We start from the raw sequence: 13,813 nt of genomic DNA on the forward strand, positions 1-13,813 counted from the left end.
ATATATATCGTTAATATCATAAAAACCTCGACGATTATTATCTTGAATCCCTTCATTATTATTTAAACGAATTCCAATTATCGGCTTACTACATGCATTTTCATTAAATAAGTAGCTTAAGTTTAATTTACATATATTACGGCAAACAAATTCAACCACCCTCTAGCTCTCCAGCGAAACCATGTCACGACTAATAAAGAACGCAGAGACCAGCGCTGCGGTTTGGGCAGTCTCAGTGCAGCCTTTTGTTAATCTTTCTTCGACCTGTGCCATCTTGACAATTAATTTATTCATTACCGACATGGGCAATTCAACTGTAGGCAAAGGGCAACAATGAATTATACAAAGAAAAGAAGACTGTAACTTATACTCACGTCTCATAATAAACAAATGCAGTTCAGTGACAATGTCCTCCAGGGCAAGTCCGCGCTTACTCTTGGCTTCCTCAATAGCTGATTAAAAATGAATTTGTAAGACTAAGGTGCATTCTTTTCCCATGAGCTGAGTACTTACTATCAAATGCTGAATCAAAGGTCGCTGCCGAGAGCAATGTTTGCAGCATATGTTCAATTTCACTTCTAAGCGGATAACCCACACACATATAAACATTATCCTCGTTGACTATGTCAAAAGCCATGGAGGTACTCTGCAGCACATTTAACACCTTTCGCATATCACCTTTGGCCAGCGTCAGTAATGCGTTCTTGCCATCATCCGTAACGTTGACACTTAAAAGGCAAACAGTACAAATGTTAAGCTTAAGACGACACTAATTTAAAATTTGCATTGACAACTTACTTTTCCTCCTGTATAACCTTATTAAGACGCGGCAGCATCTGCTCGGGTGAGAGCGGTGCGAACCGGAAGCGTGTGCAACGCGATTGTAGAGCCGGTATTATTTTGCTCAGGTAATTGCAAATGACGCAAAAGCGAACATTTTCGGTGTATTTCTCAATGATGCGGCGCAGTGCATTCTGCGCGTCGTTGGTCATGGCATCTGCCTCATCCAGAATGATTAGCTTAAACGTGCCACAGAAAATGGTGCGTGTCGAGGCAAAGTTAAGTATCTGGCCGCGAACGATGCCAATGCCACGATCGTCGGAAGCATTTAACTCCAATACCATAGACTTAAAGTGTGCCGGCGAGTAGAGTTGACGTGCACAGGCAAGGATGGTACTCGTCTTGCCCGTGCCAGGTGGCCCATAAAAGAGCAAGTGAGGCAGCTGCTTCTGATTAATGAAACGATTGACTAAAATGTATAAAAAATGTGAGCTGCACAATTCGGTCTGCCACAATTAAAGCATGCACTTACTAGTCGATATTATTTCCTCATGGGATATCAAGTCATCCAAGCAGTTGGGACGATATTTTTCAACCCATGGCATACGCGCGACCGCACCATTGCTTTCGGACATCTTAATTGTACTTTCCACTAAATTGTATACTGGAAAAATATTTACGCATTCGCGCCGTTTTCTAAGCGACCGAGTCCTATCGAAAAATATATCGATAACTCGCGTGTTAAGTCATCGTTTCCACTTTGACTTTGAAAGCGATGTTCTTACGATGTTTTCGACATCTTCTTTACTGTTCTAGAAACTAATTAAAAACGTTTCAATGATTTGTTTTAATTTATTCCAATTAGCTTTTGTAGCATTATTTTATTTGATGTCATCAATATATGATGTTTTCAACCGAACATATTTAATAAATAGAGAGAAATACTTCTTGACCTTTTATATTTAACTGCTTCTAACAGCTATTTAATTACAATATATATATATTTTTTGTGTTGTTTATGTTTATAATTACAAAAAACAACAAATTAATAATCTAAAGACCATTCATTGTCGGCAATAAATGAGTCAACTACCTCCTTCATTGAAAAGTTTGGTATTAACTGGTCTTGCGTGAGTTTGACTCGTGTAACAGGATCAAAATGGCCAACACGCTGCAAATGCTCCTCAATGTCCTTCCGCTCATAGGTGATACCAGATGGGGTGATCACAGGGTCTGTTAAAATCTCGAAACTTATTTTTCCGCATAGGAAATCCGGCACATCACGTTTCTGTAAATCAAATTTGATGCATATAAATATAGTTTGCACTTATAACTTAACTCCATAACTTACCCTTCGGCGTTCATCCACTTTTGCGAATATGTTGTTAAGCTCTTGGATGTGATCATCCTATAGAAAAAATTTATATAAATAACAAAGAGGCGTCAAATTACACTGTTTACGAATTCTTAACTCAATAGCGTGGTCCAATTTAGAATACACAATATTATAGAATTCATTGATTATTGATTCATTATTATTGAACACGCGTATAGAAATATTGATATTTCAATTGAGCTTAGTTATGCGAGCTCCTCTCGTAAACTTACACATTCTTGTTCAATTTCCTGCTGTTTATCTTTTAGGTGTTCCTCATTCAAGTTTTCATTCAACTTGAGACTGGCAAGACGGTTTTCCATATCATCTTTGATCAAGCTGACAATACATAAAGAAATAAAGATCAAATTTTGAGCAATTTTCAAGTGAGACTTGAGTAGGTGTATGCGATTACCGATTCAAATAACTCTGCAGCTCTATTTCTTGGTGTATTCGTTTTTCCTCTAGAACGTTCCAACGCTTTTTGCGTGCCAGTCTCAACTGCAGTGTTATATCATCTCCGAAGTTCTGTTTTTGCTCCTTTGACAAATCATAGGCTTAAAATAAAGGACCATTAGAGCTCCAAGGGGATTTCCAACAATAAACATGTCTACCTCGTTGAAGATGCTTTATTGCTTCATCATAATTATCTATCTCCATAAGGCCCTGTCCCAAGAAAAAATGTCCTTTTAGCAAATTTCCATCTATATCCAAAGCTCGCCGGCAATCCTGACAGCATAGCTCCCAACGCTTCAGCTTCAGATTGCAAAGGGCACGGTTTGTAAAATAGGTTGCATTTGTGGGATTTTTAATCTATATAAATGTAATACATATGATTCACATATAAGTTTCAAGTTTAAAAATCACTTACAATGGCCTTGGAGTAACATATAATCGCATCCTCATATTTGCGAGCTGCAAATAAACAATTGCCCTGTTCCTTCAATTGCAGGTCAGATAAATTTGTTGTTGAATAAATATGTTTGCTCGTCATGCTGGGAATAGTTTTGCTTTCTTAATCGTATTATATGTCTGAGAAAATTATTTATGTAGGCATAGAAATTGTCAAAAACAGCTGACACGAGTATCCTGAGCAATAGAAGCACTACAGAATTTGCGTATCATTTAATCCGTATTCCGATGCACCAAAAATAAAAGGGCCTCTCTTTTGTTTTTCTTCAACATCAAATACATATATGTATGTGTGTGTGTATGTAAGTAATTTTCGAAATCTGTTTAACACTACTATTTATCGATAGTCGCACATTATTGAGTGTGTAAGAAGTTCGATATTAATTGTGCCGCTTTTGGAATAAGTTAGTTATGCTATGTGATAAGGAAAAATAAAATGTTTCTACAGCAGTCTGACTTTTAGTTTCAAAAATAGTCTTGTAAATGAAAAATTGTGTTCAGTTTGAAAGCTGAGCTCGAAGCATCTTATCTGTTTTTTTGCAACTTCATTTGTTTTGCTCTTTTAAAAATAGTATAAGTGCTCAAAAGCGGTTTTAAAATAATATCGGAAAGCTCATATATCTCTTTTCTGCTGATTACCGATAAGTGTTAATATCAGCTGTTTTCTAATGTAATCTCTGTAATCAGCTTAAAAATTTCGAAATTGTTTTGGGGCAACTCTTCGTTTCTTGTCAAAAGCGGCGATAAGAGTTTTATTATAATTTTCCCATTTTTTAATATATGTTAGGATTTTTTTTTCAACACTATAGTTCACCGTAAGTATTTCGACAACCTGTTAAAAACATGTTACCACCATGTTAACTTAACAGATAAACGAAGAAGAAGAAGCGAATTTTTTGTCAGTCTAAATTAGTTTTTTGCGTTTGCAAATAGAAAAAACGTAAAAGATTAAAAAATAGTTGAGCATAAAAACGATAAACAAATATCAAATGGCTTCAACTTCAAGGTAAATAATATAATTAATATCCATTGTGAGTCATTTTAATAAGCATCATGGCAATTCACTAGACTCGAAAACAATAAGGTGTGCTGCTATGCACACCCCGAGTCTCCATTAATTGAGGATTATCGAGCTGGTGACATGATATGCTCAGAGTGTGGCTTGGTTGTTGGAGACCGCGTTATTGATGTGGGCTCCGAGTGGCGCACATTCAGCAACGAGAAAAGTGGTGTAGATCCCAGTCGTGTTGGCGGTCCAGAGAATCCCCTACTAAGTGGCGGTGATTTATCCACAATTATTGGTCCTGGCACTGGCTCAGCTTCATTTGATGCATTCGGTGCACCAAAATACCAAAACAGACGCACTATGAGCAGTTCAGATCGTTCGCTAATCTCCGCATTCAAAGAAATTTCATCAATGGCCGACCGCATCAATTTACCCAAAACCATTGTCGACCGCGCAAATAACTTGTTCAAGCAGGTGAGCAGAACAAGTATTAAGTTTGATTACTTCTATAGCCCGATTTGATTTCCAGGTGCATGATGGTAAAAATCTAAAAGGACGCTCAAATGATGCCAAAGCATCCGCTTGCTTGTATATAGCCTGCCGCCAAGAAGGCGTTCCACGCACATTCAAGGAAATCTGTGCAGTTAGTAAGATTAGCAAGAAAGAAATTGGCAGATGCTTTAAGCTAACGTTAAAAGCACTTGAGACAAGTGTTGATTTAATTACCACTGCCGATTTTATGTGCCGTTTTTGCGCAAATTTGGGTAAGTTGATCGTTTAAAGGATGTTTTAGATTCGACATCATTTTCTTATATATATTTTTTGCAGATTTGCCGAATATGGTGCAGCGAGCTGCTACACACATTGCAAAAAAAGCTGTGGAAATGGACATTGTACCTGGTCGATCGCCAATCTCTGTGGCAGCCGCCGCAATTTATATGGCATCGCAAGCATCTGAGCATAAGCGCAGCCAAAAGGAAATTGGTGATATTGCTGGAGTAGCTGATGTGACCATAAGACAATCATATAAGCTAATGTATCCGCATGCAGCAAAACTATTTCCAGAGGATTTCAAGTTTACAACACCAATTGATCAGCTGCCGCAAATGTAAAATATCCTGCAACAAAGAATATCGATGCTCAATCATCATTTATACCTTCAGAAACTAAGTTTGCAAAATTAGCAACATGGATATACATAAATATGTGTGTAGGGCATGCCTAGTTTTAAGGCAGAATTGACCATACTTTAATCACAAGAAAAATACGATTTTATTCAAATTAAAACGCCTTAAAATGCAAATGAACTCGCCTTGTTAAAATGCAGCACGAAGCTTGCACCAATGTAATTAAGATCAGAGAATCAATATATATATATATAGGGAATGACATACACGTTTGCTCAGTGCACTGTAAGAAAATAAATGCTCATGTTGCTGCTTTAAATAGTTACATTTACTATCATATTCAAAATTTAGCTTGTAACTTCTTAATTTATCTTTGAGGAAGTAAACATTTATTCAGCATAGGCATATATAATATAGTATATTTAGAAGCACTCGCTTAAAAGCTTTCATTATAACACATAATTGTAATATAGTATAAATAAGTAAGAGTAACTCGATATACAACAGTAGAAGCCACATAAATTAATCAATACCCAAAGAGCACTTCTCGTTATCCGTATGCCCCACACATTCCAAGGCAGGTCGATGCTCCGAATCCCACATGCCGGGACCACAGCGCTTGCACAGACCACTCAATGTGCACGGAATCTTTGGCAACTGTCGATACTGATATAGCAAGCCGCGTGCTTTACGCAAAATCAGTTGGCCATCCATGTACATGGCCAGTGAGCTGAAGTGCAGCAGCATCTCGTCGGCACGCAAGTTCTGAGCAATGACATCATCCGCATAGACAGCTATTATGGCCAGGCAGAGGAACAAATGAAAGTAGTCTGTGAGATAGTTTGACCAGCAAGCCTCCCACATGCGTATGACCACGGCCTCGGTGAATTCCCGTTTAAAGCATAGCAAAAGCCAACGATGGCAGAACAGTAGCTCCATAGCTTCGTTGTGTCGTTCCAAATGCTCGTAAAAACGCGGCAACATGAGTCTTATCAACTCACGCAGGTAGCTCAAATTGTGGTCCACATCGTTATCCGTGGGCGTACAAACAAAAAACGCACGTTGCATTAAGCCCACAAAACACCAGAAGGTTTCCGATTCGTTTTGCACTTCACACAATACGGGTGCCAGTAGATCACTCATTCCCTGAAAATATGACGATAAAAGGGAGCAAGAAAGGTAAATCACGAGATCTAGCATGATCTCATGAGCTTAAGAGCTTACCTGCGAGTAGGATATGCTCGTGTTGTAAATGGCAAAGTTTAGCAAAATGTTTTTCATCATCTCGGTGTTGGGATTGTCTTCACCACAGAAAAAGGGATTTGTACGATCGGTGCGAACAACGTCCTTCTCGACAACGCACTGCACAGTCCTCCAGAATTGCACTTGCTGTTCCGGCGACATGGAGTACAAACGCTTACGTGTTATTTCATCGTACTCCTGCCTCTTGATGTCCATCAGCACGGCCCTGTCCTCGAATGTTGATGAGAACGAATAGCATTTCAAGATGAAAGGCCAAACGGTTTTGCGCAGACTCTTTTCCAGGCCACCGAAGAAGACGCACTTGCGCAGCAATAAATCATCATCGATTTGGCCCTTTTCGTTTAACAACGTGCCATAGAAGAAGTTTGTGGTGATTCTTTTAACATTGCCCTCATCGGGATGCATCTCTGACTGTTTGACTTCGGGGCGACAGACCATAAAGTGTCGATATGGCAAGTTCATCTTCTCCTGGCCAGGAGCTAAGGTAATATTGTGTAGGAAACAGTGCCACTGGTGCAGCACTTGAGCCAAGTGATCCAAGCCGCCGTAATGGAAATGTAGTATCTTGTATTGTGATTCGCGCGAAGCTATCACCAGCTGACCGGACGTGCACTTATCATCGTTGAAGAAGAGACGCAAGGAGCGCATTTGGCTAAGATCGACGGAAAAGCGACGTCCTCGGATTACTGCTTTACGGCGCACAGTCGGCGTGGCGTTGGCGCTCTCCGGGAACACCAGGTTATGCTTGAAGGCCAACAGCTCGGGCGTCATCCAGTTTGGGTTATTATCATCGGACGCCGATCCATCCGAGTTTAGCTGATGCGTAGGCTGATTTGCTCGGCCAACTACAGCCGCGTTGCTGCCCTCGCTGTCGGGCGAGCCAATAATACAATTGTACGATTGAGAGATGTTGCTGTTCTCGATCTGTGGATTGGAAATGGTTATGTTAACGGATGTAATGGGGTTCTTTTTGAGCAGAGCAGCCAAGTCGCCAATGGATGCAGTTTGTCCGCCCAGCAGCGGCTGCAACTCGTTCTTTAATTCCTGCATTTCAGCCGCGTTCTCCTCTTCGGCTCGCGTGCCCATTTCATGTTCCGTCTCATCGATGAGCCGGGGCGCGGGCACCGCCACCTGGGATGTGGGCGAGAAATGTCCATTAGTTGGTAGCATATCATTATTCCGATTGTGTATAGCCTCGCCGTCGGTGGTTGTCGAATTGCACTTGCAGAGTGAGGTGTTCGGTATCCATGTGAGAAGGAGGGTTGGTCTTTTGGCGCTGTTATACTGATCTATGAATGTTTTCGTGGTGCATGTCAAGTAGCCGGGATAGTGTAGGATATCTGATTCCTGGCGAGCCACAGTCGGTGGATGAATACAAACATTGTTCTTGCAAAAAAGTATTTCGTTGTCTTCGTAAGCGATATCGATTTTTTCATCAGACCTCTCCTCGCCGAGTATAAAGTTGGATGCCTTTTTGATAATATTTCCAATTGGCATTTTTGATTGAATTTTGTTCCGTTAAGGCAAACCGTTATCCCAATTGCAGCCTTTTTCTTTCGTTTAATAGAATTCTACGAATGTGTGCAGCAAAGTAGATGAGTCTTTCGGGAAGCTAACGCGCCTTATTATTTTGATTTTCGAACGCTTCTCACATAAAATAATAACAAGGAGTGACCATCCTGTTGATAGGCTCATCAGAATTGATTTTTAGTTCTGCTTACGTTTTCCGTTTTAATTTTCAACTTGGAATGTTTATAAGGTGGCTGTGAAGTAAGGAGTTGGTTACCGACTCACGGTATTAAAAATTTGAATGCAATAGTATCACAAGTAGTTGACATAACTATCGGATGGTCAAATAACCGATAATTTTTTAATTCTGCAGAAAAAAAATTTCACTTAACAGAATAACCGTTTAATGTAGTTGGGCTCAGCATTTCGGATAAAATACGTTTTTTTTTTTTGAGATTCATGCATTAGGTTAAACAAATTTATCGAGTGGGCAGAAAAATCGATAATTTGGCATCTCTTATTGGACAAGTGTGACCTCTTTAATTATTTAATTAAAAGAATTACCATTTTTTTGTAGTAGGGGTCACACTGATCTTAATTTTTGGATAAAATAAGTTTATTTGTGATTCATTCATTCAGTTAAACAAATTAACAATCAGCGGACAACACTGAACGCTTATCTGTGCTATTCAATTGATTCACACGGATACACACAATACCAACATAAGTATTTTCCATAGATCATAACTCTCGCTCTCAGTGAAAGAATGGCAGCCGAGATAAAACCAGCGCAGCGCAGCAACAACGATCGCTTTTTGTCAACCAAAAAGCCGGAGTTACTCAGTAAATTAGAGGGAAGCGGGGACGATGTAAACGCGGCTATTTTAATACCAGGCGAAAACGGAGTAATTAGCGTTTCTGACGACAAGTGCGTAAACAACCCATAATAAACATAAGCTTTACTCAAGCAAAATATGTTACTTTTGTATATAGAACTGTGCGAGTATGGCTTAAACGAGATTCCGGCCAATATTGGCCCAGTATTTGCCAGTATATGCCCTCAGGCTGTACGGCCATCGAATATGTTCCAGAGCTGCGACAATTGTACATTGGCCAAGACAACGGTACCGTCACCCAATACACACTCTCTGAGGACTGCAATCGCTTATCATTCATGCGCGACTATTTGTCGCATCAGGGTCGCGTTGTAGCCGTCGTTTTTTCCAAGAGCCATAACTGGATACTCTCTGCTGGCAAAGATAAACAGTTCGCATACCATTGTACGGAGACCGCCAAGCGAGTGGGCGGATACAATTTTGAAACACCATGCACAGCGCTACAGTGAGTAAATAAGTAATCTCCACGCGACATGAGATTGCAGCAGTAATGGAATATAATTAGAACAATTTTATTTGAAATTAATCAAATTAACTTTAATCTAGGTTTGATGCTTTAGCAAAATATGCATTCATTGGAGATCATGCGGGTCAAATAACAATGCTGCGCTGCGAGGTGCAGGGAGTGCAGCTTATCACCACATTCAAAGGACACACGGGTAAAAACAATTGCAGACAATTTACAAAATCAAGCCTGTGCTGATCAGATTTTGACTAACACAATACCCTTTCAGCTGGCATTAGGTGCTTAAGATGGGTCGAAGGTCCTCAGCTATTGTTCAGTGGCGCGTGCGATCAATCGGTTATTGTCTGGGATGTTGGTGGCAAGCGAGGCACAATTTACGAATTGCAAGGCCATGGGTAACACACATACATCCATAACTGATAACAATATATTAACATGGCAAACACCCTCAATTCAGCAACAAAGTATCGGCTTTGGCGTACGCCAACCACACTCAACAGTTGATTTCGTGCGGTGAGGATTCAGTTGTTGTGTTTTGGGAAATGAACGCGATGCGCAAGGAGGTGCCAGGCTGGGTAGAGTCCAATAATTGCCAGCTGTGCTCAAGACCATTCTTTTGGAACTTTCGCTCGATGATGGACCAAAAGCAATTGGGCAAGTTAATGCATTTACATTGAATGACTTGGTTATTAAATGTTATTTTAATGCAGGCATACGACAACATCATTGCCGGCACTGCGGCAAAGCTGTTTGCGATAATTGCTCAACAAATCGCATCAATATACCCATAATGGGCTTTGAATTCGACGTGCGCTGCTGCGATCCATGCTACAAGCAGCTGCAGACAGTGGAGCGTCCATCTTTAGCAGCCTTTCACGATGCCAAGCATTCTATTGTGCATATGGACCTGGACGAGGAGCGTAAGCGTTTGCTGACCGTCGGCCAGGATCGACTCATCAAGGTGTGGGATTTGTCAACCATTTGGGCATAATGTTTATACAACGGCAACTGCGCAGCCTGCATGACTTGACCGCAAGTTCGGCGTTTCAATTTTAAAAAATTATATTGTATTGTATTAAACTAAATAAAAATACCAAATACATATGTAAGTATTGAAAAAAAAAGAATGAAATTTGCCACGGTTGGAAGCACTTTTACAATATAAGCAATGTTCAACATTAAACGCATATACATATAATTATAAATATTTACAATTGATAAGTTCTCTTTTCATCAAATTGAAATTGATCTAAAACGAAAATCCATTGATATCAATAAAAATCAAACAACGTCTGTAACATTCAAATAATTATATGTGTATTCAAAGCATGCATAATATAAAAAATGTATGTATATAAATTTAAATGCTTCAAAACTCAAATATTATTTTTATTTGCTATATCTTACTCTTGAAAATGTAAAATAACTGATTGCTTTACATATCGAGTATATAGCTAGATATCATTGAGTCTTCGTAACAAATCGAATTACGAAGAACCAATTCTCAGATTTACCCACATAAAAAGCCAATTACTGACTCAAATTTTATTTTATTTACTATAAAGATAAACGGATGCTGTTAATTAATAGCCACCTCGACCTGGCGGTGGTGCGCCGCGCATCATTGGTGGTGGTCCCCTCATTGGTGGTGGTGCGCCGCGTCCGAGACTGCCTGGCATAGCAGGAATGCCGCCGGGAATCATGCCTGGCGGCGGTGCACCCATCATTGGGGCTCTGGGCACACCTCGACCCATCGGCGCCATGTGCTGTTGAGCGGGACCACCCACGCCTCTTACGGGACCTTGCAACCCAGCCGGTACGGACGATATGTTCATCGGTACGCCACGGCCAGCAACACGACCAATGCCTGGACCTGGAGCAGCGCCGGGAATGGGTACTCGTGGCAGGCCCTCCTCGGGTGGTGGTGGCCCTTCGACGGTAAGTGATACAATGTTCTCACCACGCAGCAGCACAAACCCCAGCACACGCTTCTCCTCCCGCTCGGGCACCTTCGAGTTCTTAGAGCGTATTTTACGGAACTCTTCGCAATCGCCCAATATAAGATTCATATGCTTATCAAATGCCTTGAAAGTTCCAATAAACGTCCTCGAATCCTGCAGCACAATTCGCACCCGATAGTTCAGGTGCTGAATCATTTTGTTATTCTTGCCTATGGTCTGAAAAATGGGAGCATAAATTATTTATTATTAAAACAAAGCATATTTTATAAAACAAAAAACAAGCATGGCCGGCAAAGGCGGCATAATGAACACAAACGTTTGCGAATTTTTTTTTTTTAATTTGTCTAAGCAAAAAATTTAAATCAAACTTACCATTTTTGGGCCGTTATACTATGTCTTGATAGGAAAAATTTATAAATGTTAGCAGCTTATAATTATTTCTTTAAGTGAAAATAAAATGGCTAAACAAACTACTGCATCTCTGTCGACAATTAGGTTATCGACGCATTGATGTATATCGCTGTGTTGCGATTAGGAAATATAGGCGTTTTTATCGAATGTGCCGGTTTGCATTACTAATTCGATAATTGAATGCAGCCCTGTTTTTATATTCTGTTGAGAACAAATAAATTGTGCTCAAACGTCTCGAATGCTCATATATGTATGTGGCCACGTCACTTTGGCTCTCTTTGTTGCTCTCTTTTGTGCCGACATTCTACGTACATATAGGCGGCACAACACCAAAAAGTTTTAACTCGTTGGCAAAACAAGTGAAAATTAAACAAATTGTGTGGTTTGGTAAAGTACGGTATTGTAATTGCTAATACATTATAGCATAATTGCAAATACTTTTATCCCATTCAGGGTGACGTCGCGAAAACCGTGCAACTACAAGAAAGAACACTCCGCCAATAAAAACGAAAGAAAAAAAAAAAAAGGAACTGACGAATCACTCAGAATGAATATTTTTCGGTTTGCTGGAGATTTATCGCATGTATTTGCTATAATAATACTATTGCTTAAAATATGGAAGACACGATCATGCGCCGGCATCTCTGGCAAATCTCAAATATTATTCGCTATCGTATATCTGACACGCTACCTGGACCTATTTACCACGTACGTCAGCCTCTACAATTCGGTAATGAAGGTGCTCTTCCTGGCCACATCGGGCGCAACGGTCTATCTGATGTATGTGAAATTTAAGGCCACCTACGATCATAATCACGATTCGTTCCGCATTGAGTTTTTGCTAATACCATGTGCTCTGCTATCTTTGGTAATTAATCACGAGTTTACATTGATGGAGGTGCTCTGGACATTCTCAATCTATTTGGAATCGGTTGCCATATTGCCGCAACTGTTCCTGGTTAGCAAGACCGGAGAGGCCGAATCGATTACAAGCCATTATTTGTTTGCCCTGGGCTCCTACCGTGCCCTATATCTGCTCAATTGGGTCTATCGCTACATGGTGGAGTCGCATTATGATCTTATTGCGATCTTTGCGGGCATCGTCCAGACCATACTTTACTGCGATTTCTTTTATCTATATATTACCAAAGTGCTCAAAGGCAAAAAGCTACAGCTGCCAGCATAAGCAACAGCAGCCGCAGCAGCTAATAATTCCATTCGTGCGTGTGTGTGTGTGGTGCCGTCACAGCAGAGCCAGAGGAGGATGAGGCAAAGGATTTGGAGAGAGGAACAGCAATATTGAAGATGTGGACAGTGTTATTACATAGTAGATCTTTGTCGCATAACAGAAACAAAAAATGATATTGTATATCGAAAGGGAACATATTTTTTTTGTTTTACATTTAGTTTAAAATGAAGAGTATAAGAAATTAAAATGTGGCACCAATTAATTTATGCATATACCAACTCAATGCAAATTATTAAAGTATACAAATAATGTACAAATTCTATTCATTATGATTTCCATCAGCATACAAAACAATTATTCAGCTATCGTAATTTTTGCTTATCAATGTATGAACGAGCATCTTTACATAAGCATGTATGCAAGGCACTTATGTGTATCTTATCTGACCTCGTCTATTCCCACAACCAAAATCAAAATATTTACTAATTATAATTTAATTTACAAATAATAAATCAACCAGTTCTATCAGCGTTTCTGGTCAACTTCGATACTATGACAAGAAGTAATCTGATTATAAAACTTTGTTAAAAATATGCCATTTAATTGTTTTACCTAGCTTGCTTTAATGATCATCCAAAAAAAATAGCAGGTTATATAGCAAAACAACGCTTGCTGCAAATCAAAAATTAATTTAAATTTAAATTTCGACACAATTTTTTTTAAAACTACCCGCCTAGCGTAACAATTGTAGTTTTAAAGGTCTAAATGCTGTCCCTCATCCGAATATCAAATAGTGATGTAAACCAAATCTTGGAAAAATTTTAATATTTAAAATATAAAATTCTAAAACTTTAAAACTTTTTTATTATACTATTTTCAAGAACATGCAAGACCACTTGTGAATTCTAATTCAATCAA

At 39.5% G+C, this 13,813-nt stretch overlaps 7 protein-coding genes across 7 annotated transcripts; 3 read left to right on the top strand and 4 right to left on the bottom strand.

Annotated features, from left to right (window-relative positions):
- Positions 1 to 77: 77 nt before the first annotated feature.
- On the bottom strand, positions 78 to 1,494 carry RfC3 (replication factor C subunit RfC3). The gene is made up of 5 exons (XM_002051121.4): positions 1,313 to 1,494; positions 799 to 1,249; positions 514 to 728; positions 375 to 452; positions 78 to 314 (listed from the first exon to the last, which is right to left on the bottom strand). Exons 1-5 carry the CDS (start codon positions 1,413 to 1,415, stop codon positions 163 to 165), a joined length of 999 nt encoding a protein of 332 aa, XP_002051157.1. The 5' UTR covers positions 1,416 to 1,494; the 3' UTR covers positions 78 to 162.
- A 228-nt stretch (positions 1,495 to 1,722) lies between these two features.
- STUB1 (STIP1 homology and U-box containing protein 1) lies at positions 1,723 to 3,367 on the bottom strand. The gene is made up of 6 exons (XM_002051120.4): positions 3,027 to 3,367; positions 2,770 to 2,968; positions 2,571 to 2,712; positions 2,389 to 2,494; positions 2,132 to 2,188; positions 1,723 to 2,068 (listed from the first exon to the last, which is right to left on the bottom strand). The coding sequence occupies exons 1-6, from the start codon at positions 3,147 to 3,149 to the stop codon at positions 1,826 to 1,828; spliced, it is 870 nt and encodes a 289-aa protein (XP_002051156.1). The 5' UTR covers positions 3,150 to 3,367; the 3' UTR covers positions 1,723 to 1,825.
- A 552-nt stretch (positions 3,368 to 3,919) lies between these two features.
- On the top strand, positions 3,920 to 5,376 carry TfIIB (transcription factor IIB). The gene is made up of 4 exons (XM_002051119.4): positions 3,920 to 4,073; positions 4,136 to 4,547; positions 4,603 to 4,837; positions 4,902 to 5,376. The coding sequence occupies exons 1-4, from the start codon at positions 4,057 to 4,059 to the stop codon at positions 5,183 to 5,185; spliced, it is 948 nt and encodes a 315-aa protein (XP_002051155.1). The 5' UTR covers positions 3,920 to 4,056; the 3' UTR covers positions 5,186 to 5,376.
- An 87-nt stretch (positions 5,377 to 5,463) lies between these two features.
- Positions 5,464 to 8,389, bottom strand: TBC1D16 (TBC1 domain family member 16). The gene is made up of 2 exons (XM_002051118.4): positions 6,425 to 8,389; positions 5,464 to 6,346 (listed from the first exon to the last, which is right to left on the bottom strand). The coding sequence occupies exons 1-2, from the start codon at positions 7,958 to 7,960 to the stop codon at positions 5,723 to 5,725; spliced, it is 2,160 nt and encodes a 719-aa protein (XP_002051154.1). The 5' UTR covers positions 7,961 to 8,389; the 3' UTR covers positions 5,464 to 5,722.
- Positions 8,390 to 8,541: 152 nt separating this feature from the next.
- Wdfy2 (WD repeat and FYVE domain containing 2) lies at positions 8,542 to 12,232 on the top strand. The gene is made up of 7 exons (XM_002051117.4): positions 8,542 to 8,900; positions 8,966 to 9,313; positions 9,415 to 9,527; positions 9,603 to 9,729; positions 9,792 to 9,988; positions 10,045 to 12,098; positions 12,160 to 12,232. Exons 1-6 carry the CDS (start codon positions 8,740 to 8,742, stop codon positions 10,323 to 10,325), a joined length of 1,227 nt encoding a protein of 408 aa, XP_002051153.1. The 5' UTR covers positions 8,542 to 8,739; the 3' UTR covers positions 10,326 to 12,098; positions 12,160 to 12,232.
- SmB (small ribonucleoprotein particle protein SmB) lies at positions 10,865 to 11,811 on the bottom strand. Its single transcript, XM_002051116.4, has 2 exons — positions 11,668 to 11,811; positions 10,865 to 11,511 (listed from the first exon to the last, which is right to left on the bottom strand). Exons 1-2 carry the CDS (start codon positions 11,668 to 11,670, stop codon positions 10,918 to 10,920), a joined length of 597 nt encoding a protein of 198 aa, XP_002051152.1. The 5' UTR covers positions 11,671 to 11,811; the 3' UTR covers positions 10,865 to 10,917.
- A 21-nt stretch (positions 12,233 to 12,253) lies between the features above and the next one.
- On the top strand, positions 12,254 to 13,752 carry KdelR (ER lumen protein-retaining receptor). The gene has a single exon (XM_070209473.1). It carries the CDS (start codon positions 12,254 to 12,256, stop codon positions 12,890 to 12,892), a length of 639 nt encoding a protein of 212 aa, XP_070065574.1. The 3' UTR covers positions 12,893 to 13,752.
- Positions 13,753 to 13,813: the final 61 nt, after the last annotated feature.

This window comes from Drosophila virilis, chromosome 4, assembly GCF_030788295.1.
Source record: "Drosophila virilis strain 15010-1051.87 chromosome 4, Dvir_AGI_RSII-ME, whole genome shotgun sequence".
Taxonomy (NCBI): domain Eukaryota; kingdom Metazoa; phylum Arthropoda; class Insecta; order Diptera; family Drosophilidae; genus Drosophila; species Drosophila virilis.